Below are 22,109 nucleotides of genomic sequence, written 5' to 3'. Positions count from 1 at the left end.
TATTTTGTGTTAGTGTAGTGTAGTGTTTTTAGGGTACAGTCACACGGGAGGGGGGTTCACAGTAGTTTCTCGCTGGCAGTTTGAGCAGCGGCAGAAAATTTGCCGCAGCTCAAACTTGCAGCCGGATACTTACTGTAATCCTCCGTCTATGTGAGTGTACCCTGCACATTCACATTGGGGGGGGGGGGGGGGAAACATCCAGCTGTTGCAAAACTACAACTCCCAGCATGTACGGTCTATCAGTGCATGCTGGGAGTTGTAGTTTTGCAACAGCTGGAGACACACAGGTTGTGAAACACCGAGTTTGGTAACAAACTCAGTGTTTTCCAACCAGTGTGCCTTCAGCTGTTGCAAAAGCTACAACCCCCAGCATGTACGGACAGCGGAAGGGCATGCTGGGTCTTGTAGTTATGCAACAGCCACACTGGTTTACTACTGGTTTACTACTTAACTCAGTGTGCCTTCAGCTGTTGCAAAACTACAACTCTCAGCAGTCACCGACAGCCAACGGGCATGCTGGGAGTTGTAGTTATGCAACCACCAGATGCACCACTACAACTCCCAGCATGCACTTTAGCTGATTGTGCAAGCTGGGAGTTGTAGTTACACAACAGCTGAAGGTACACTTTTCCATAGAAAGAATGTGCCTCCAGCTGTTGCAAAACTACAAGTCCCAGCATGCCCATAAAGGCATGCTGGGAGTTGTGGTGGTCTGTCTCCTGCTGTTGCATAACTACAGCTCCCAGCATGCCCTTGTTGCATGCTGGGAGCTGTTGCTAAGCAACAGCAGGAGGCTGTCACTCACCTCCAACGATCCACACTGCAGGACTGTCCCTCGCCGCCGCCGTCGCTCCTGGGGCCCCGATCCCAACAGGGACGCCGGGGATCGGGGTCCCCAGCACCCGGGGTCGTCTTCCCGCACCCGCTCACGTCCTCCGGAAGAGGGGCGGAGCGGGTTGCGGGAGTGACACCCGCAGCAGGCGCCCTGATTGGTTGGCCGGTAATCCGGCCGACGAATCAGAGCGATCGTGAGGTGGCACCAGTGCCACCTCACTCCTGCAGGCTCTGGCTGTTCGGGGCCGTCTCTGACGGCCCCGATCAGCCAGTAATTCCGGGTCATCGGGTCACTGGAGACCCGATTGACCCGGAATCCGCCACAGATCGCTGGACTGAATCAGATCGCTGGACATAATGACCCCCCTGGGCGATATGCCGGGATGCCTGCTGAACGATTTCAGCAGGCATCCGGCCCCGGCTCCCCTCCGGCTAGCGGTGGGGGCCGGAAATGCTCAGGGCGTATCCATTCGCCCTCGGTCCTTAAGGACTTGGAAACGGGGGCGTATGGATACGCCCTATGTCCTTAAGGGGTTAAGGGAACAAACTCCAACAGGAAATACTGAGCGTTAATCTCACAACATAGCCATTTAGCCCCAAGACAACTGCGGATCCTTCCTAAGCATGTCCATTACTGTCTGACAGGTACGTACTAAAATCGCCTTATGGTGGATAACCCCTTTAAAACAGAGATGAGAAATACTAACCACAAGTGACTATCACTGGATGACCCAAACTGACATGTACAGCTATTCATTTAATGTATAGCTGGGTGCACCCCTTTGATCGCGGCTGATCTGCTTTTTCCTGAGCCAGCCCCAGCTGAAAGCCATGCTTATTTCATGCCACATATATTTTAGCTCTACTTATCATGCACTTTTAACCCAATTTTACTGCAATAACCTGCAATAAGAGCATTTGCATGACATTTTGCCACGTGTGACTGTACCTTAGGAGTTTATTATTCAAATTTCAATCAAGAATTATTATAAAGCTATTAGCTTTGTGTGTAATATAAAAAGAAAAAATGGTACAAGTAAAAGTCTGCAGCACAGGAGCCAATGCAGTCAGTCAGTTGAAGCAGGACAAAAAAAAAATTTGAAACAAAAAAAAAAACATCAGTTTCAAACTGCAGATCTCTGCATTTCAGAGTCATAAAATATGCACAAGAAGCAGCTGTCTTGGGTGTAACTTTGCTTAAGGATTCATGTCCTACAGCAAGTACATTTATGTTACTTTTGTTGGCAAGACAAATCTTTATTCATTATTAAATCTTTACCTGGTAACTATCAACAATGAATATTGTATGCACGGCTGTGAAAATTTAAATTGGTAAGTGAGGTCTAAGTCCTTAGGAAAGAAGAGGAGAACGGCAGGCAGGGGAGCACAGTGGGAGAACTGACCTCTGTTAATCTTAAAGGGGTATTTCAGGATTATTATTTTTTTATTTGACTATGCTACAGGGGCTGTAAAGGTAGTGTAGTTCATAACACCTCGGTACCTGGGTGTGACGATGGTCTCACAATTCTCATGTGATTTTCTCCCCAATGTTCGCCCCAATGCATACAAAATTACTCAGATCTCAGGTTTTCCCAGGTTGTAGTATGTCGCGATGTGACATCTCTAGTCAGGTGATGACAGGGAGCCTGTCTGCTTCAATGGGTGGTGCGACCGCTGGGTGGAAGAGAGATAATTTTGCAACAGCTGGAGGTACCCTGGTTAGAAAACACTGGTCTTTTGAATGGAATGCTGCTCATTTGTGTTTCAATGGGTGTGGTGTCTGATGTGTGAGAGGGCGAAAAGTGACCTCAAACTTACAAGCATGTAACTACAGGATGTGAAGTTTGAGAATAAAATCCAACAGGAAATACCAGTTCACAAAAAGATAGCCCCAGCGTTATGGTAATCTCACAACATAGCCATTTAGCTCCAAGACAAGCACAGATCCTTCCTAAGCAGGTCCATTACTGTGTGGCAGGTACATAAGAAAATCACCTTATGGTGGATAACTCCTTTAAAATCAGCTGACTATTCTTTTTTTTCCATCTTTCAATGTAAGGATCTTTGTCATTCTCTAAATACACTCTAGTGTAGTAACTCTACTTTTTAATAAATAAACTTCGGAACTTGTTCCAATAGCTAGAACAAATGGGACACTTCTGCATTTCTTCAACATTGCACTCTACCAATATGGCTCCCTACGGAGAACTTTCCATGCAGGTCCTGTTCCTTTTGTGCCCAAAACCTAGCCACCAAAAGCATACACTTAGGAGGTCATCGTCATATAGTTACGGACCTTGTTACCTGCCGTACCTCATATTTGGTCTACGTCATCTTATGCCCTTGCGGCTTCTTTTACGTTCGCAAGACGATTCGGCCCCTTTATGTCCGTTTTCGAGAGCATGTCCGCTCTATTAGGACTGGTGTGGGGGGCCCCTCGTCTCATTCAGCACGTAAAGGAAGTCCATGCTAGCGATCCTAAAGTCCTGAAATTTGCCGACATTGAAAGAGTCAAGACCCTGCCTGGGGGCGGAGATAGACACGCCACCCTCCTACGCAGAGAGGCTTACTGGATTGTGCGACTCGAAGCGGCAGGTATTCTCGGACTTAACGATCGTCTAGAATTGGCTCCATTTCTATGATTCTATTTGGTTTGTTTGCAACATTATTTAAATGTATAGCTTTCCTTGTCGCAGGCACTGTGAGAATGACACGCAATTATGTGATGTTCATCTGTCTATTTCCCTACCACGTGTGTTTGTTTGTTTTACCCTGATCACATGTGCAGTGTGTTATGACACTTTACCCTGGCCCCGCCCACCATGACGACTATATTAGGAGCCATGGATGAAGTGGCCAGGTAAACCAGCTTGAAGAAGCGCCGTTTCTGGCGTTAAACAGCCTGTCCGGGTGTACGTCCCCCGCCTCCATCCTCCCACCTGTTTTTGTTACCTGGAATGCCGCAATATAGCCCCGTTGCCTATGGTGAGTGCAGTCTCTTTTCCTTGATATTGCATCCATGTAAATATTACTATGCTTCAAAAAGGAACTGGTAAGAAATTTTAGCAAAACAGTTTAAGGGAACGTTCCAACCTGTCGTATAGGCAGTGTATTTCACGCTGCGCAAAATCTGAAAAAAATACACTGCGTACCCTCGCTCACCATACACACAAGGCTTTCCGGCGGCAGCCATATGTGTGTAGTGCGTTTTGGAGGCGGAGCCAATTGCCAACATGACTGTGGCACGCAGCTCCGTCTCCAAAACGCACTATACACACAGGGCTGCCGCCGGTAAGCCTTTTGTGTATGGTGAGCGAGGGATACACAGCGTGTTTCCCGCTGCTGCTACAGATTTTGTGCAGCATGAAATACGCTGCGTATACGCCAGGTGGGAACGTCCCCTAAGTAGTGCTGGGCGGTATGACCAAAAATGCATATCACAGTACATTTGTAAGTTATGGCGGTTCCATGGTATTTAACGGTATTCCCACCCCCTACTAATCATATGTGAACAGCGGGCACTGCTCTGATTCTCTAACCCCCCCCCCCCCCCCAATGAATTATGAGCCGCAGCACTGTGCTGTCCCCCACATCGGGGAACTAATCACTTGTTACCCACAGGTGCTGCTCTCCCTATCCTCCTGTGAGCCGCCGGCGCTTTAAATTAATGAGTTGCGGTATGCGGCACTGGAAATGACAGTGTGCTCAGCCTATCACCGGCCGAGGTGGGACATCGCTGCGACCGGTGATACGCTGACGGCTCTGTGATGTTCCCATCCCCAGGAAGCAGCATGAGGATCACAGCGTGGACTGTGAAGCCGATACCGGAGCAATGGGGGAACGTAGGAAGGAGAGTCAAAGTTTATTTTGTTTAATTTTGCAGCCCGGGCACAAGAATATGTAAAATTAATCAGTACAGATGTCCTTTAATCATTTCCAGCGCCGGGGCCCGCAACTCATTCATTTAAAGCGCCGGCGGCTCACAGGAGGACAAGGAGAGCAGCGCCTGCGGGTAGCATAGGATTAGTTCCCCGATGTGGGGGACAGTGCAGCGTTGCGGCTGATAATTTATTCATTTGAGGGGGGGGGGGGGGCCCGACCGGTATTGCGGTATAGGAAAAATTCATATCATACAGAAAAAACATACCGTATTCGGTATGAACAGGTATACCACCCATCACTAACCCTAATGGCCATACAGAAAGGAGTATGTATATGGATTCCTACTCTCTTTAAAGGGGTACTCTGCCCCTAGACATCTTATCCCCTATTCAAAGGATAGGGGATAAGATGTCAGATCGCCGCGGTCCCACTGCTGGGGACCCCCCGGGATCGCCGCTGCGGAACCCCTGCTATCATTACTGCACAGAGCGAGTTCGCTCTGCATGTAATGACGGGCAATACAGGGGCCGGAGCATCGTTACATCACGGCTCCGCCCCTCACGACGTCACGGCTCGCCCCCTCAATATGAGTCTATGGGAGGGGGCGTGACGGTCGTCACACCACTGCCATAGACTTGCATTAAGGGGGCGGGCCGTGATGTCACGAGGGGCAGAGCCATGACGTCACGCTGCTCCATCTCCTGTATCGCCCATCATTACGTACAGAGCGAATTCGCTCTGTGCAGTAATGATAGCAGGGTGCCACAGCGGCAATCCCGGGGGGTCCCCAGCAGCGGGACCGCAGCGATCTGACATCTTATCCTCTATCCTTTGGATACTCCCTTTAAGGATATGTTCAAATGCTGTGGATTTGTTGTGGATGTGCCACAGACTTGTTGAGTATTTCACAAATATGCAGCTTGTGAACATACCCTTAACACTGAACAAAGAAGGACTTGCTATTTAATCCAACAACAAAAGATGTACAGTGGGTGCGCAATTATTAGGCAAGTTTTGAGGACTCAATTTCTGGAGAGGTTTGGTATGGGGGTTGCTGTTGCTTTAGTCTTTATTTGTTTGAAGAATGGTATTTAAGATATTGGTTTGGAATATGAGGGGGAATAGGGGAGAGGAAGACCAGACAGGCATTGTAAAATTGAATAAAGAAAATGGTAATGGACTTAAAAGGAGGATGGCTAAAGTGGAGCTCCATTCCTGCTTCACAAGTTATTTGGCTAGGCTTCTGTGTATATACACAAAAGAATTCCAGTTACCATAATTAAGAAACGGATAGATGAGAGAGGTAGATTTATATTCTTATGCGTGAAAATAATAGAGCAGGAACTGGTCCGGTTCTTTTCTTTTTTCTTTTCTTTTCCCTCCCCCTCTTCGCGCAACCATAAGAAGCTTTGATTCAGTTTTGAAGGGGATGAAGAAACTCCTGACTTATCTATGCAGTGATTTCAACTGTGTATTTAACCCACAACAGGATAAGAAGACGAATCAGGACCAGCAGCTTCTAAACTCAAACTATCTAGCACCCATCTATAAAAGTTTGTGGTGGAAATGGGTTGGAATGATACCTGGAGAAAACTTGACATGGATGGACCACCAGACTCAATTAGGTTCTGTGTAAAAAAGCTGGCGCTCGGCAGTTTAATGAAATTATATATCATGTTGAGTCTATCTTAGATTCCACACTAGTTGTGGCGGGGAAGTTACCGTACAGCAAGAGACAGTAACATTTTTACTTGTATGGATTAGAGGGTAGTTTGGCAGAGGGAGTTTGAACTTAATGGGGGAAATTTATCAAAACCTGTCCAGAGGAAAAGTTGCTGAGTTGTCCATAGCAACTAATCAGATTGCTTCTTTCATTTTTCAGAGACCTTTTCAAAAATGAAAGAAACAATTAGAGATGAGCGAACTTACAGTGAATTCGATTCGTCACGAACTTCTCGGCTCGGCGGTTGCTGACTTTTCCTGCATAAATTAGTTCAGCTTTCAGGTGCTCCGGTGGGCTGGAAAAGGTGGATACAGTCCTAGGAAAGAGTCTCCTAGGACTGTATCCACCTTTTCCAGCCCACCGGAGCACCTGAAAGCTGAACTAATTTATGCAGGAAAAGTCATCAACTGCCGAGCCGAGAAGTTCGTGACGAATTGAATTTATTGTAAGTTCGCTCATCTCTAGAAGCAATCTCATTGGTTGCTATGGGCCACTCAGCAAATCTTCCTTTGGACAGGTTTTGATAAACCTCCCCCAATATTTTTTTTTCAAAAATGTGATTTATCAAAGTTGAATGAGAAGCAAAGAAGAGAACAAGATAGAGGCCTGACAATAGAGGAGATGAAAGTGGCACTCTTCTCCAAGGCTCAGATGACCTGCCATATGAAATATAAAAAGTATGCAAAGGTTTTAATACCATTTTTATTTGAAACTTTAACTTAATCCTGCAAAAAAATGCTCTACCCAGCACAATGGCAGAGGCCAACATAGTTTTGATTTCAAATCAAAAACATCTACTGAAAATTACATCATTTTATCCAATATTTTTGCTTATGCCTAATGCGAAAATCATCACTAAGACATTGGCAAGTAGGCTGGCGCAAGTGATACCCTAAATCATAAATATAGATCAGTCAGGTTACATTCCATGTAGATGGATACAGGATAACATGGGTAGGGTATTTGCAAACTTGCAGATGGGCTCTAGCTCCCCTGGCTCCATCCTGTCAGTGGATGATATGAAGGCATTCAACCCTGTTGTCAATTTGCAACAAAGAGGGGCTTTTATTAAATATGAAGTGTCCGGGAAAATGGCGTCCGTGCGGAAAATTTATCAAATGGTGGATGGACATTGATGAATGCTCGCAGAGAGGCTCTGGTTAAATTTCACAGGGCGGGCAACAATTGTTGCATGCAGTGATTAAGGGCAGGGTTGAAATGCCGTTTGATTTATTCTAGATCTGGTTCGTGCAACTTTTTTGCGACTTTTTGCAGAAAGGTTGCACATGATAAATTAGTGACCACTGCACAAAGTCATCTAAATCAGATCACTTTGTGGTCATAACAATTAAATAGTCTAAATGAAATGGGGTAGAAAAATCAAGCCTGTGACTTTTCCTAGAACAAATTTAGACAAAAAAAAAAGTGGCCAAATTGTTTGATAAATTCCCATTAAAATGTTTGTTGGTTCTGTTATCATGCCTAAATAGCTTGGCAGTTTCAAGAGTGCTGTATCCTTTTGAAAGTCTTTTTATATTTTTTAGAGTCCGTTAAATCTCTTCTTTTTATATATATTTTTTTTTAAATGGCCCAAAAAAAGAAACTACCTAATAAGTATGCACACCTTAATATAGGATAATAAAAATACGCATCTCCTGATATGCTTTAATCTAATAAGCACTGAAGTATATTCAGCTTGAAGTTAGAATATCCATAAAAATTATGATATGGTCAAAATACTCTAACACTTGTCTAATAACTGCTCACACAGTCTATGTGCCGAGGGGATGCCACTTATACACTGAGCTGTGCTGGAGATAAATTACAAAAATATAATTTCTAGTAAAGAGGCCACTTTAAATAAGCATAGTACCATAGTGCATAAGGTTGAAAAAAGACCAGAGTCCATCAAGTTCAACCTATAACACTAATGAGTCCCTACTGAGTTGATCCAGAGGAAGGCAAAAAAAAAAAAAAAATCAAAAATGCATCCAGACCCCTTTTGAATTATTTTACAGAGTTTGTCATGACTACCTCCTCCATAAGAGAGTTCCACAGTCTCACTGTGCTGTTGTAGAATCCTTCCTTCCTCAAGATGTAGAGGATGCCCCCTTGTTATAGATACAGGCCTGGATATAAATAGATCATGGGAGAGATCTCTGTATGGTCCCCTGATATACGGTGCCCAGTACTGTACACAGTATTCTGTGTGGTCTGACTAGAGATCTGTACAGTGGTAGAATTATTTCCTTGTCATGGGCATCTGTGCCCCTATTGACGCACCTCACGATTTTATTTGCCTTGGCAGCAGATGCCCGACACTGGTCACTACAGCTAAATTTACTGTTAACTAAGACTCCCAAGTCCTTTTCCAGTCCCCCATTATTATCACATCATTTTGATGTTTATTTGCCTCAGTAATTGATCTTCTGCCTATTCCATTATGTTTGGTGGCTTATAACAAACCCCCATGAGAATTTTATTATTTTTATTTCCATATATGTGTGACCATTTTGACTTCACATTATTGTTTCCCTCCCGTATATACTCCCGCAGTGCGGCCTTACGCCTGGACTTTACATAAAGACAAACTCCTCCTGGCATTAGTCAACATGCAATTCAATGGTGTATGTTTTTTTTTTTCCCTATGAAGCCTATCCCTATTAGCAATTCTGACCCCTCTCTCCACTCCACCCTCAGATACATTAATAATTCCCACTGCTCTATCTACACTATCTGCCCCCTCTAGGTTGTAGATTCCCTCTCACTCAGTCCCTAGTTTAAACACTCCTCCACCCTTCTAGCCATCTTCTCCCCAAGCACAGCTGCACCCTCCCCATTGAGGTGCAGCCTGTCCCTACGGTAAAACCGGTAACCGACAGAGACGTTGGCCCAGTTCTCCATGAACCCAAACCCCTCCTTCCTACACCAGCTTCTGAGCCACCTGTTTTCCTCCCTAATCTCCCGCTGCCTCTCTAGTGTGGCTCGTGGTACAGGTAATATTTCAGAAAATATTACCTTGGAGGTCCTTGCCTTAACCCCTTAAAGACCCTGGACATGTATACACGTCCATGTGCCATTAAGCAGGTATGGTGCTGGCTCCCGACTCGAGCCCGTGCCATAGCGGCCGGCCCCCAACTGATTCTTGTAGCTGAGGGCCGGCGTTAATATGTTTGCTATGGGGATTTCCTTTTACTCTGGACAGTTCCTAAAATGGGCAGAGATGTCAGCAGAGAGCACTGTGCTCATGATGTCAGCAGACAGCTCTGTGTTTCAAATGGAAAATAATTTCAACTGTAGTATTCAGCAGCTAATAAGTACAGGAAGGATTAAGATTTTTTAATAAAAGTAATTCACAAATCTGTTTAACTTTCTGGCACCAGTTGATTTAAAAAATGCGGCAATGAGGTAACAATTTTCTCAGATGATTTAAGACAACCCTGCACATCATCTGAGACAATCGTTACCGCATTGCTGGTCCTCACCTACTCTCTCACCTGCTCCCCGTGCCGTCGGGGTAGAGAGGATACCTCCAGCGTTGCCATACGCTGCTACGACCGCTAGGCTTCACAGCGCTGCCACACGCTGCTTCCCAGCCATCATCTCCGACCCCCAGCACCGGATCATATCACCTACATTTCTCCCGTGCCGCCCGGACAGAGGGACGTGTATCCGGATCGCAAGCACAGCTGCACTCACCTGACTGTGCACACTGTAGCCGGTAAGAGGCACTAAGTGCCTGAACTGTATAGCGATTGCCCTCTTGCATTCAGTCCCCGTGCCGTCGGGGTAGAGGGGGCATGGCCTGTATCTCTGCACCAAAAGCGTTTATAGCGGGCCCCAATCTGGGAGACTCCAAAGCTACCGAAAATTTGCCTTATTGGATAATCAACTTTTTTGCTATGTACTTTCATCTGGATTAATCCTGGCTCCTATAATATGACTTTACAGTATAACTAAACAGATATTGTTTGCACTGTCCCATTTCCCCACTTTCATTGTCTCATTGTCCAATTGTTGAAGGGCAATACCACTGTGCATATTTTATATTTTTCGCATTTTATACCATTGTAACCATTTTATCTAGTGACCAGTCTGCGACAAGGGCCCTGCCGCAGACCTCACATTTTTCCAAATAAATGTTATAATTTTATGCTATTTTAGGCACTTTTTTTTGTTTTTTTTCTCTCTCTCTTTCTTCTAATTTTTGACCTTATATTTTTTACTCTGACCTAGCCTAGCAGGACTGCCTCTTTACACTATTAGTACTCTTTCTTGGCACATGGGTATGTGCAACGCAGTATCCTCGGTATAGGTTTTCTCTTTTTTTACGTTGAGCTCCCACACTTTTTTTAAATATATTTTTTATATGATTTAAAAAAAAAAAGTTTTTCACCGGAGTACCCCTTTAACTGCTCCCTGCTGGTCGAGTGGGGTGGATTATCCCCCCCACCCCCACAGCGCGATTGCACTGCTGAGGTAGCCGGAGGGCTTACCTCACAACCTGTGCTGGCTGCGGCTCTGACCATGATAAAGCCAAGCCTGATCTGTATGAGGAATCTAATGATTCATCCTAAAAGTCCCCTAAGGGAACTAAAAGGTTTTAAAAAAAATAAAATTAAAAAAAAGTTTAAAAACACACACATTAAAAAGGGGTACACCACTGGAAAACATTTTCTTTTAAATAAACTGCTGCCAGAAAGTTAAATAGATTTGTTAATTACTTCTATTAAAAAATCTTAATCCTTCCAGTACTTATCAGCTGCTTTATGCACCACAGGAAGTTCTTTTCTTTTTACATTTCCTTTCTGCCTGACCACAGTGCTCTCTGCTGACACCTCTGTCGGTGGGATAGTGGTTCCGGGCTGCTATCTTCACCGGGGGGCGTCTCTTCTCCGCGCTTCCGGCCCGGAATAGAGGCGTTGCCTTGACAATGACGCAGAAGTACGTTGGCAATGAACGCACCTCTGCGTCGTTGTCACGGCAACGTGACTATTCTGAGGCCGGGCCCGAAGCGCTTAGAAGAGGCGCCCCCGGTGAAGATAGCAGCCCGGAACCACTATGCCACCGGACCACGTCCTCTCCGGACAGCCCTGCAGGACCGGACCAGCGCCAAGCGGAGGTGAGTACTCAGAACTAAAGGGGGTGAGAGGGGGCTGGATGATGTCGAAGGCCGCAGTGGTCTTCAACCTGCGGACCTCCGGAGGTTTCAAAACTACAACTCCCAGCAAGCCCGGACAGCCGATGGCTGCCCGGGCTTGCTGGGAGTTGTAGTTTTGAAACCTCTGGAGGTCCGCAGGTTGAAGACCACTGCGGGTGGGGGAGTTCACTCGAGTATAAGCCGAGGGGGGGTGTTTTCAGCACGAAAAATCGTGCTGAAAAACTCGGCTTATACTCGAGTATATACGGTATGTGGTATTGCAGCATGTGTAAATGTCCAAACTATAAAAATATAAGCATAATTAAACTGCACGGTCAATGGCGTACAGGTAAAAAAAATTCCAAATTCCAAAATTGTGTATGTTTGGTCACTTTATATACCCTAAAAAATTTTTTTTTTAAAGTGATGAATAAGTCCGATCAAAACAATCATGGTACTCATAAAAACTTCAGATTACGGTGAAAAAAAAGAGCCCTCATACCACACCGTATACCCAAAAACAAAAAAAATGTAGGGGTCAGAAGAAGTCTATTTTAAACATACTAATTTTGGTGCATGCAGTTATAATTTTTTTAAAGTAGTAAAATAAAGAAAACCTATATAAATTGGGTATCATTGTAACCATATGGACCTACAGAATAAATATATTGTACATTCTTACTGAAAAGTGCACTGCGTAGAATCGTAAGCCCCAAGATTTACAAAATGGCATTTTCTTTTTCAATTTTGCCCCACAAATATTTTTTCTCTGGGTTTGCCATAAATTTTGTGGTGAAATGATTGATGTCATTATAAAGTGCAATTGGTGGGGCAAAAAATAAGCCCTCATATGAGTCTGTAGGTGCAAAATTGAAAGTGTTATGATTGTTAGAAGGTGATAAGGAAAAAAAAAAGTGCTAAAACGGAAAAACCTGTGGTCCTTAAGGGGTTAAGCTTGCGGCCTCGGTCCCTGAAATCATTTTTTAAGGACACTCCACCTACCTCTTTCTTTGTCATTGGTACCCATATGTACAATGACCGCTGGGTCTTCTCCAGCCCCGCCCAGCAACCTGTCAACCCGGTCCGCCGAACTTGAGCGTCAGGAAGACAATACACTGTTCCTGATTCCGGTATTTGTGACAGATCGTCCTGTCTGTCCCCCACTACCAGTACCTGTCTGGCCTGCCCTGCACTCCTCCTTACCTCCTTACTGGGGAAGACACCCCCTGGTGGTCAGAGGCAGAATCCTGCTGCAGCACTGCTAGCTCTGAAATGGCATCCCCCCTTATTTGACAACCGGGCAAACTTGTTTGGGTGTGCCAGTTCAGGACTAGCCTCCCTGACACTTTTCCCTCTACCCCGTTTTCAAAATGTAACCCAGCTAGCTGCCTGTCCTGTACCTCCACCCCACTATCCTCCCCCATCTCTCCCCCAGAGAGTGCTTGCTCAGTGAACAGCAGACTCTTCTCCAAGTTGTCAATGTGTCTCAGTGTTGACAGATGCTTCTCTAGATCCAGGATCTGGGCTTCCAAATGAACAACTCGCACACATCTCGCACAGCAGTATGCACCCTCAAACTGCTGTTCAAGGATTGCATGCATTGTGCAAGATGTACACTGGACTGCATTTTCCAACATGGAGGCCATCTAGTTATGGGGATTTCACAGATTAACATCCAAAAACAGACAGTAAATATTACAATTAAATTCTCTCTAGACCTTGTGAGTTTAAAGTCCTTACAGTGTAAGGAAAGTAACACAGCGATCTCAAACTCCTGCTTTCAAACCCGTCTTTTAAAACGGTCTTTCAGCAGCCTCTCTACCAACAGCAACTATCAGACCAGAGCAAGCTCAGAAATGACTGCTAAACTAAGACCAATCTTAGAGGCAGAGTAGAGAAAATAAATGTGATCCCACTAGGTGCAAGTGTAATTACTCACACAAATGTTCTTGCACTATACAGAGTCACTCCAACTCCCCAGAATCACTCTGCACAGTAGATATATCCTGTCTTTAAATCTCTCTTCCAACAGCAACTCTCAGACCAGAGCAATACCTGTCAACCTCTTTAGGGTATGTCCTTATACAGCAGCCTTTTCCACATTAAGATTCCCATGTTATACTAAATTGGGCACTTAAGAATTCAGTAAGAATTCAGAAGCTCTTCACAAACTTTACCGTCTTCCCATGTGTTAAGAGAAGATCAGTTTGACTGAATTTTCCTATTAATGATACAAAGTAATAAAAGTGGTATGACCTTGAAAGTAGCACTGTCCAGATTGCAATAATACAGTTACAATTTTATTATGAAAGGAGAAAAAAACAGATTCTACTCCGTTTGAGAAAAAAATCCCATTTTTAATGAGGACAGCCTTTCATTTCAGTAATAGAATAAGAGATGAATTCTGTGAAGTAAATAATATCTGAGCAACTGTTCCAGTTTGTGGTTATGCATATGAAGGAAGCCTGATCCTCTTTCAAGAACATACTTTATCTTTACCGAAAATTTCTCTTTAATTCACTCTAAATTAAATTAAGAACGATTTGAACTAACTGCTCAGTATTATCCATCTCAATATCACAGCTTTGCCATCAGTCATCACATGAATACTAAGAAAGGTTTATGCTGCAAAATTTAACACATCTATAAAAGCTTACAAAGTAAAAATGTGACATGAGCTCTATGAAGGCTTGATGGCCAACATCTAAAGTACACTGCATAGGATATTAAGCTGAATGATGTACTAAATAGCCTAGACCAGATGTGCAGTTTCTGTGCATATTCCCAGGGCACATATATATGTAGATAAAAAGGTGAAGTCTGATGTGCTGGAGTCAACTCTTGCAAGTTTGTCAGAAGTAGAATGTTTAGTGTATGTGCGTGCTCCACAATCTCCTCCACCTTCATGAGAACATACCATATTTTTCACCGTATAAGACGCACTTTTTCTTCCCCAAAACTGGGGGGGAGTTGGTGCATCTTATACGGCAAATACACATTAAAACCTGTCTTATCGCGGCGGTCCCTGTGGCCATCAACGGCCAGGACTCGCGGCTAATACAGGACATCACCGATCGCGGTGATGCCCTGTATTAACCCTTCAGACGCGGCGACAAAAGCTGACCGCCACGTCTGAAGCGAAAGTGGCACTAACCTGGCTGCTCAGTCGGGCTGTTCGGGACCACCGCGGTGAAATCGCGGCGTCGCGAACAGCTTACAGGACACCGGGAGGGACCTTACCTGCCTCCTTGGTGTCTGCACCGTGCCGGGATCCCCTGCATGGCCGCGCTCTCCGTCGTCATCACGTCGTTGCTCCCGCCGTCCCGTCAATCCAATGATGGCGGCGACGGAGAGCGAGGATACCCAACAGCAGAGATGTTCCAGAGCGACGTGGACACCCCGGGGATGCGGCGACAGCAAAGGAGGGCGACATCCAGGGCAGCGGTGACGGGTCCGGAGCGGCGGGGACAGGTGAGTATTACCTCCTATACCAGTGGTCTTCAACCTGCGGACCTCCAGATGTTGCAAAACTACAATTCCTGGCATGGGAGTTGCAGTTTTGCAACATCTGGAGGTTCGCAGGTTGAAGGTTCAGAATCTTTTTTTTCTTCTAGATTTTCACCCTTTAAAATTGGGTGCGTCTTATATCCCGGAGCGTCTTATATGGCGAAAAATACGGTAGATAAAATGCTTTCTGAGATCACAAGCTGACATTATGCATATTCAAAGTAAGCTTCTCTTTCTCTGGGAGGAAATGGAGCAGCCAAATTATATATTTCCCTGTAATATGTTAGTCTTTAACATTAGTTAAAGAAGACTTGTGGTCAGTCCAAATAATTTTGTTTTCTTAAACCACTTTGTAGCCTTGGGGGCCACGATCCTTAAAGTGCTTTTACTTTGTTTCTACTATGCCTCCTATTCCTGAGATATAGGGATTTAACTATTTGGTTGGCCAAGGACAGTCAGATAGGTGGGAAAATTATGACAAAATTGGGTGTAAAAACTAGGCTAAGGGGATGTGAATCATGTTCAGAGGGAAGTGTTAGGATTCTATTTTACAAAAGCTAAGCACCACTTTCAGTCCTGAGAGCTCCACTGATCTGTAGATAAATCTAAGTGAAGCGTGGTTTACTCTCGCAAAGTAAAGCACACATGTTTCACCTGGCTATATCTAGCTTTGGGAGTACAGACCCCGACCGATCAAATTTTTTGCCACATCTGCACGACATGTCAAAAGTTTCTTTTGATGACAATAACACTTTAAAGGTGTACTCCAGTTATGAAAACCTTATACCTTATCTGTACAATAGGGGATAAGTGTCTGATTGCGGGCGGATGTGATTACTGAGGCCCACTGCGATCTCCAAAACAGAGCCCATCTCTTACCGCTAAGCACTCCAGTACCCACCTTCCAGGACAAATTGGTCCACTCAACCAATTACTGGCTTAAGTTGGACTCCCATCATGCAAAGATGGCCAATGGAAACTGATTTACAGTATTACTGCATAAGCTGAATGGTTATTCCTACCAAAAATATTCATCAAATATACATGGTGATACATGTTAGAGCTGTCCCAGTCTTACATCTAGAATTAGAATCTGAATGGAGTGACAGTCAGGCACATGTACTGCTGCTCCCTTCATACTCTATGGTACTGAAAGAAAGAAACAACAGGAAAACTCTAAGGCTTTCATGAATGGGAAAGCAGAATCCCATTGAAGTGCATTGACTATAAATTCATGCAGAATTTTCATGCAGAATTCCATGCAAAAATTCTGGCGTTTGAACATAGCCTAACTTATCATGGAAGTGTGGTTCGGGAAGGAAGACAGAGATGCCTATTCTAGCAAATGATGGGGTCCAATGGATTTTTTTGTATGATATAATGTGCAGCTACACAGACCTAATGTTTAGTGTCACGTACAGAATTCCATTTTTGTGCTTTAATGTGTATGGAACGCTTAACAATTTCCAAATATCCCGGCAATGTGTGTAAGTCTTTAGAGCAGTGTTTCCCAACCAGGGTGTCTCCACATGCGTTTGGCTGTCCAGGCATTCTGGGAGCTGTAGTTTTGCAACACCTGGAGGCACCCTGATTGGGAAACACTGCTTTAGAGGCTGCCTCTCTCACTACATATAACAGGCACAATATAGAACTATGTCCCATGCAACTATTGCATGGAGACAAAACCACACCATCATGTAGTGACCAATGGCCCCACAGTGTAATACTACAGTTTCACCAGCATTAAGCAAGATCACTCTGCTTTTAGCACCCGCATATGGGAGTGGTTTCACCCCCTTACTGTAGTTACCATACGTGGAACCATACCAATAAAAGCAAAAGCTGACAGAAATCAATAAGCCTTCAAAGTGTTTATGAATATTCCTAGGAGAGAAAGCAGCCAGTCTCAGGCCATTGTTGGTGGATCTTTGGCTCCATCTACTCAATAGAGTACAATGTGTAATATTTGGCGTATTTTATATATTTAAAAGCTACCCATTTGTTAATGTTCTCTATTTTAACTGTTCTAAGGAGGTAATGGTTTGCTTAAAATTACTTACGGTTATTGTCTGGTAAAAACATTGTAAATATACAAGCAAGTCCAGCAAACACTAGAAAACCAGATGTGGATTTTCTTCTTCCAGACCTAAAATACAAAAAAGAAAAAAAACAATTAACAAGCTAAAAAAAACTCACTAAAACATTAGATTTTTATTATTCAACAACTTTTAAACAACATAGCCAAAATGTGTAACGAAAATCAAGGTAACCAAAATGAGGTATCTAAGACACAGTGTATTTGTGGCTTTGCCACTACTTCCTTCCTCTCCTATCTTTACAAAAAGGACCTCACATGCAAAACATATATGAATGCTATTACTGGTTACATTGCTAATTGGATCAGTGGGGTCTCCCCATCAATCACAAAAAAAGGGTGCCCAGTCTTTACTCATGGAGAAGAAATGGCCATGCATACACAGCAGGATCGTGGAGTTGGTTTTAGGTACAGCTGGTAGAGATGCACTGACTCAAAATGATAAATTTTAATATGACAATATATATTATTAATAGAGCATAAATAAATGCATTGTTTGTTGAATATTTTGTTTTATACAAGATCAAAAGCCTGATATTACTCTAAGTAGGGGTCGACCGATTATATGTATGGCCGATATTATCGGCCGATAATCACGATTTTGGGCATTATCGGTATCGGCAATTACCTTGCCGATAAGCCGATAATGCCCCGCTCCCACCGCACCGCGACCGCCCCCCAGACCCACCGCGTCGCACCCCCCACCGTAGTGCTGGGCGGTATACCGGTATGGATTTTTGCCCATACTGCTATACCGGTCGGGCCCCTCCCCCACCCTCCGAGTCAATATAAAAAATAAAAATAAACTGACCCGTAATGGGGGTGGTCCGAGCCATCCATCCTTCCTTCCTGTAGTGTCCAGCGCCATTCCGGGTGGAGGGTGCACCGGTAAGGGCTGTCCTTCTCCGGGGGTCCTCTTCTCCACTCCGGGCAGGCTCCGGCCTAGTACGCTGCATAGACGCCGCTATGCCGTGATGTCAGGTGCGTCGCTGCGCACGGGCGTCACTGCGCAGCATCGTCTATGCTGCGCTACTAGGCCGGAGCCTGCCCGGAGTGGAGAAGATGACACCAGGAGAAGAAGGACAGCCTGGACCGGTGCATCCTCCACCCGGAATGCCGCCGGACACTACAAGAAGGATGGATGGCCCGGACCACCCTGACAAGTAGGGGAGAGAAGCAGGTGGTGGCAGCCTATGGCACCGCAAAAGCCACTGCAGTGCATTGATTTAAAGCGCCCGCTTTAAATCAATGATCTGCAGCGGTGTCGAGGGGGGATAAATAGCCGATAACTTATACCGGAATATCGGTATAAGTTATCGGCTATCGGCCCTAACCTCCACCGATTATCGGTATCGGTCCTAAAAAAACAATATTGGTCGATCCCTAACTCTAAGTACAGTAAGTTGAGTACATTTATAAAGGAGTTGAAGTTTGAAGTCAGAGTTGGAAGTTTGGCTTACTGAGTCCACAGATAGTTGCGCTCCATTACAGAATACAGTATAGGAAATGCAGACAGGTAAAGCATGCTGCTTTTTTTTTTTTTGTAATCTCAGTGATTAGACGTTTATGGCACATCCGATGTATATATCATCTATCAAAAAGCCCTCAACCTTACAAATTTTTTTTTAAAAATGTAAAAAATAAAAACCCACATGCAGCAAGACCACCAAAGCTGCACTGCAAACCAAGCCTGGTATTAATAATATGAATGTATGCAGTAACTGAACAGAGCTCAACTAAAAGAACCTCTGATAATGTAATGCTGCAATAGAACGTGCTATGATATGCCTCTCACATACCACTGTAAAAATTATAGATAACCGCACCTCTAATCCACACAGATCCAGCCTTCAGTGTTTTTCTTTAGCTAAGCAGTTTGTCTATATGAAGCCGAAATAAGCAATCATGTACGGCATATAGAAATCTAGCCTGAGGGCAGTAAGATGTACTGGATATTATGAAATTTAGGCGAAAAAAAGACTAGATTAAAAAAGACAAGACAAGTTTAAAAAAGTCCACAAGTAAAAATTTTGGATAAAAGTATCCTTAATGAGCATCTAATGCCAAAGTGGCACAATAACAATTCTCCCCATAAAAAAACCTTAAAGGGTTTGTGCAGCTAAAAGTAACTTATTACCTAACCACATGATCGGGTATAAGTGCATGATCATGGAGACTTTCTGCTGTGGACTTTAAGCTAGTAAATCAATAATAAAATCTGCAGCAGGAAATCCGCAACATGTTTAGTAAGTGTGAACATACCCTTAAGGCGTATTTGAAAGATGGCGGGCTCTCAGCGGCTGTCCACAGGAGATTTCCGGCTGCGGAATTTCGGATGCGGAAAATCCGCCGTATGCCCCATTGAAGTCAATAGGGTCTGTGGTCGATATTCCGCAGTGGAAATTCTACAGCTGAAAATCTGGTGTGGACAGCCGCGGAGAGCCCGCCACCTTTCAAACATGCAGCGGGAAACCCACAAATAAATCTGCTCGTGTGAACGAGCCCTAAGGATGCAAGGGGTCTGACAGCCTGACATTTTAAATTGCTTCCCCTACACATCAGAAGTGACCTTTGTGGATGCATCTCTAGATAAACATTACAGTGGGTATAATAAACCCAATAAGCACTAGTCCTGTGGTGCACAGCAAGAACAGTGCAATACTTACTAGTTTTGGGGATGCATAGAAATCACTAGATAATCCCTATATTCAATATCCACTGAGCATTGACTTCTTACAGACTGGTTTGGAGCCTACAATAATTGGGTCAGCCAGTCATAATAGAGCAGAGTGTACAGATCAACACCTTCCTATTGGGCACCAGCAATATGGTGCACCGGTTATATAGGGACTATCGTTTTAAACACACATTATAATTCTGATGTGATTGGGGTAGTGTTTTTAAGTGCTTTTTTTTATTCACCTCTACCCCATATTGAATAAAGGTTGTTTTTATTTTTTGAAGACATTTGTATAGAGGCTCTAGTTAACTCCCTTATGGGGGTTAAATTGTTGTGAATTGTTGGTACCTCTGTATGTGTTCAGTGGCCTCCGTTGAATATATTTCTAAGGGTGCATTCACACATGCTGAATCTGGTATAGATTTGAAGTTGTAAAATCTGCAGTTGCTGATTTTACAAGACAATTTTTCTATACAACTGTAAATTACAATTAAAATGCACTGCAGATCTAGTGTGTGAATACACTCTAAGGGCTCGTTCACACAAGCAGATTTATTTTCAAACTCGCAGCAGATCTCCCGCTGCAAGTTTGAAAAGGGGCGGGATCTCTGTGCGCTACCTGCAGCAGATTTTTACCAGCGGAATCTCCGCTGTTGAAAATCTGCCACAGACCCTATTGACTTCAATGGGGTCTATGGCGGATTTTCAACAGTGAAGATTCCACTGGCCAAAATCTGCTGCGGGTAGCGCACAGAGATCCCGCCCCTTTTCAAACTTGCAGTGGGAGATCTGCCACTTGTGTGAACGAGCCCTAAAAGGAAATATGTCACTAAGACTTATTTGTATCTGATCAGAGCTGTAAATATGTTTTTTTCTTTCTAATCTTTTTCTATTTGATTATTTTTAGTCATGCAGCCATCTTGCCCGTGATGCTTTTAACAGTATTTACAGATATGCTTTACAGCAAGTCCAATGGATATAGGCATCAATAGTTTGGAACTGACCCAATTCACTTCTAAGGGGGAAGTTTCTACATGTATTCATGCTCTGTGACCTGTACAGAGTTGATTGTGCAGGGAGACTAACCTTTGGCCATCACCTACTGTTATCTATAGATTGTGTCACCTTTAACTCTAACATTTTAAGATTATTTTAAAATAGTAAAAATTGAAAATGTGAAAAATTACTAAATGAAAAATTATTTAAAAACATGTTTAACATAAAAACATGATATAAGCAATAGGTCATTTTTTGATGATAAATTCCTTTTAATGCACAATGTCTGCCAGCAATAAGCCTCAGTTAGCTACTCTATCCCCTCTTATTTTTAACCTGTTTATATTTTTCAATAAATTTTCTACAAGTTTTGCACTTAAAATAAACTTTAGATGAGCACTTGATGCAAATGAAGCTTTTCTCATATGCCATCTTATTACCACATGGCTTCACATCTGTCACCTATTCACTTACTTCTTCATCTGCAGGACTGTAGTCATCACATATTTCTAAAAAGTTGATCAAATTCTACAAACTAGAATAAAAAGGGAGTGTCAGGTCTTCAGTGATGTGCTCCTTACCTATGCCCACGTTAGACACATTTGTGCCCTCCCCATCATTTGATGTCCATCACTCACCCTAGGCTTTGGAACCTGCTGTCACTGACTGATCTCCTGGCCAACACATTTCTGCCAACCTTTGTACACCGTTAAGTGCCCAATTTAAAAGGTCTTTCGCCAAAATCCATACCACTCTGCTGCAATTTGTGACTAACTTGTATCACTGGAAGAGATACTCAAAAGAGCTGTGGTCAATAATTATGCATTACAATAAGTATTTGTAACATGTATGCCCTTTTCTAAACTGCACAAATGAAGGTCAATACTTTCTTCTGCATCTTACTCTCTGCTGTTTCCTTGGTCTCTGGCAGAAAAGGTAATAGCCCAAGACATTATTACAGTTGGAACCGCTCTTATAAATTTTATATATAAACAACTATAAATATATATATATATATATATATATATATATATATATATATATATATATATTGCTCTAAGCAGCATTTGAACTATGACAGAAAATAGTCTCACTGATGTACATGGGGGAATGATGTAGTGGGCATGCTCTGTGATATAAGCAAAGGTCACTCTGCCAGCAAGAGGGAGTGGGGGCTCAGCCATCACTACCATATATTGTCATTGTGTGATCTGCCTCGAGCTGTAGAATAAAGGTGTTAACTTTCATTGCA

General features: G+C 43.7%; 1 protein-coding gene across 4 annotated transcripts in view; it reads right to left on the bottom strand.

Annotated features, from left to right (window-relative positions):
* The window catches only part of LOC130282215 (solute carrier family 22 member 15-like), a 418,635-nt gene that overhangs the window by 244,701 nt on the left and 151,825 nt on the right, over positions 1-22,109 (bottom strand). For all 4 annotated transcript variants that reach the window (XM_056530237.1, XM_056530238.1, XM_056530240.1 and 1 more), the window contains exon 8: positions 17,147-17,232. In XM_056530237.1, coding sequence (XP_056386212.1) covers positions 17,147-17,232 — 86 coding nt within the window. The remainder of the gene's footprint in view (positions 1-17,146; positions 17,233-22,109) is intronic.

The sequence above is a fragment of the Hyla sarda genome, chromosome 7, assembly GCF_029499605.1.
Source record: "Hyla sarda isolate aHylSar1 chromosome 7, aHylSar1.hap1, whole genome shotgun sequence".
Taxonomy (NCBI): Eukaryota; Metazoa; Chordata; class Amphibia; order Anura; family Hylidae; genus Hyla; species Hyla sarda.
This window is presented reverse-complemented; position numbering and strand designations above follow the sequence as displayed.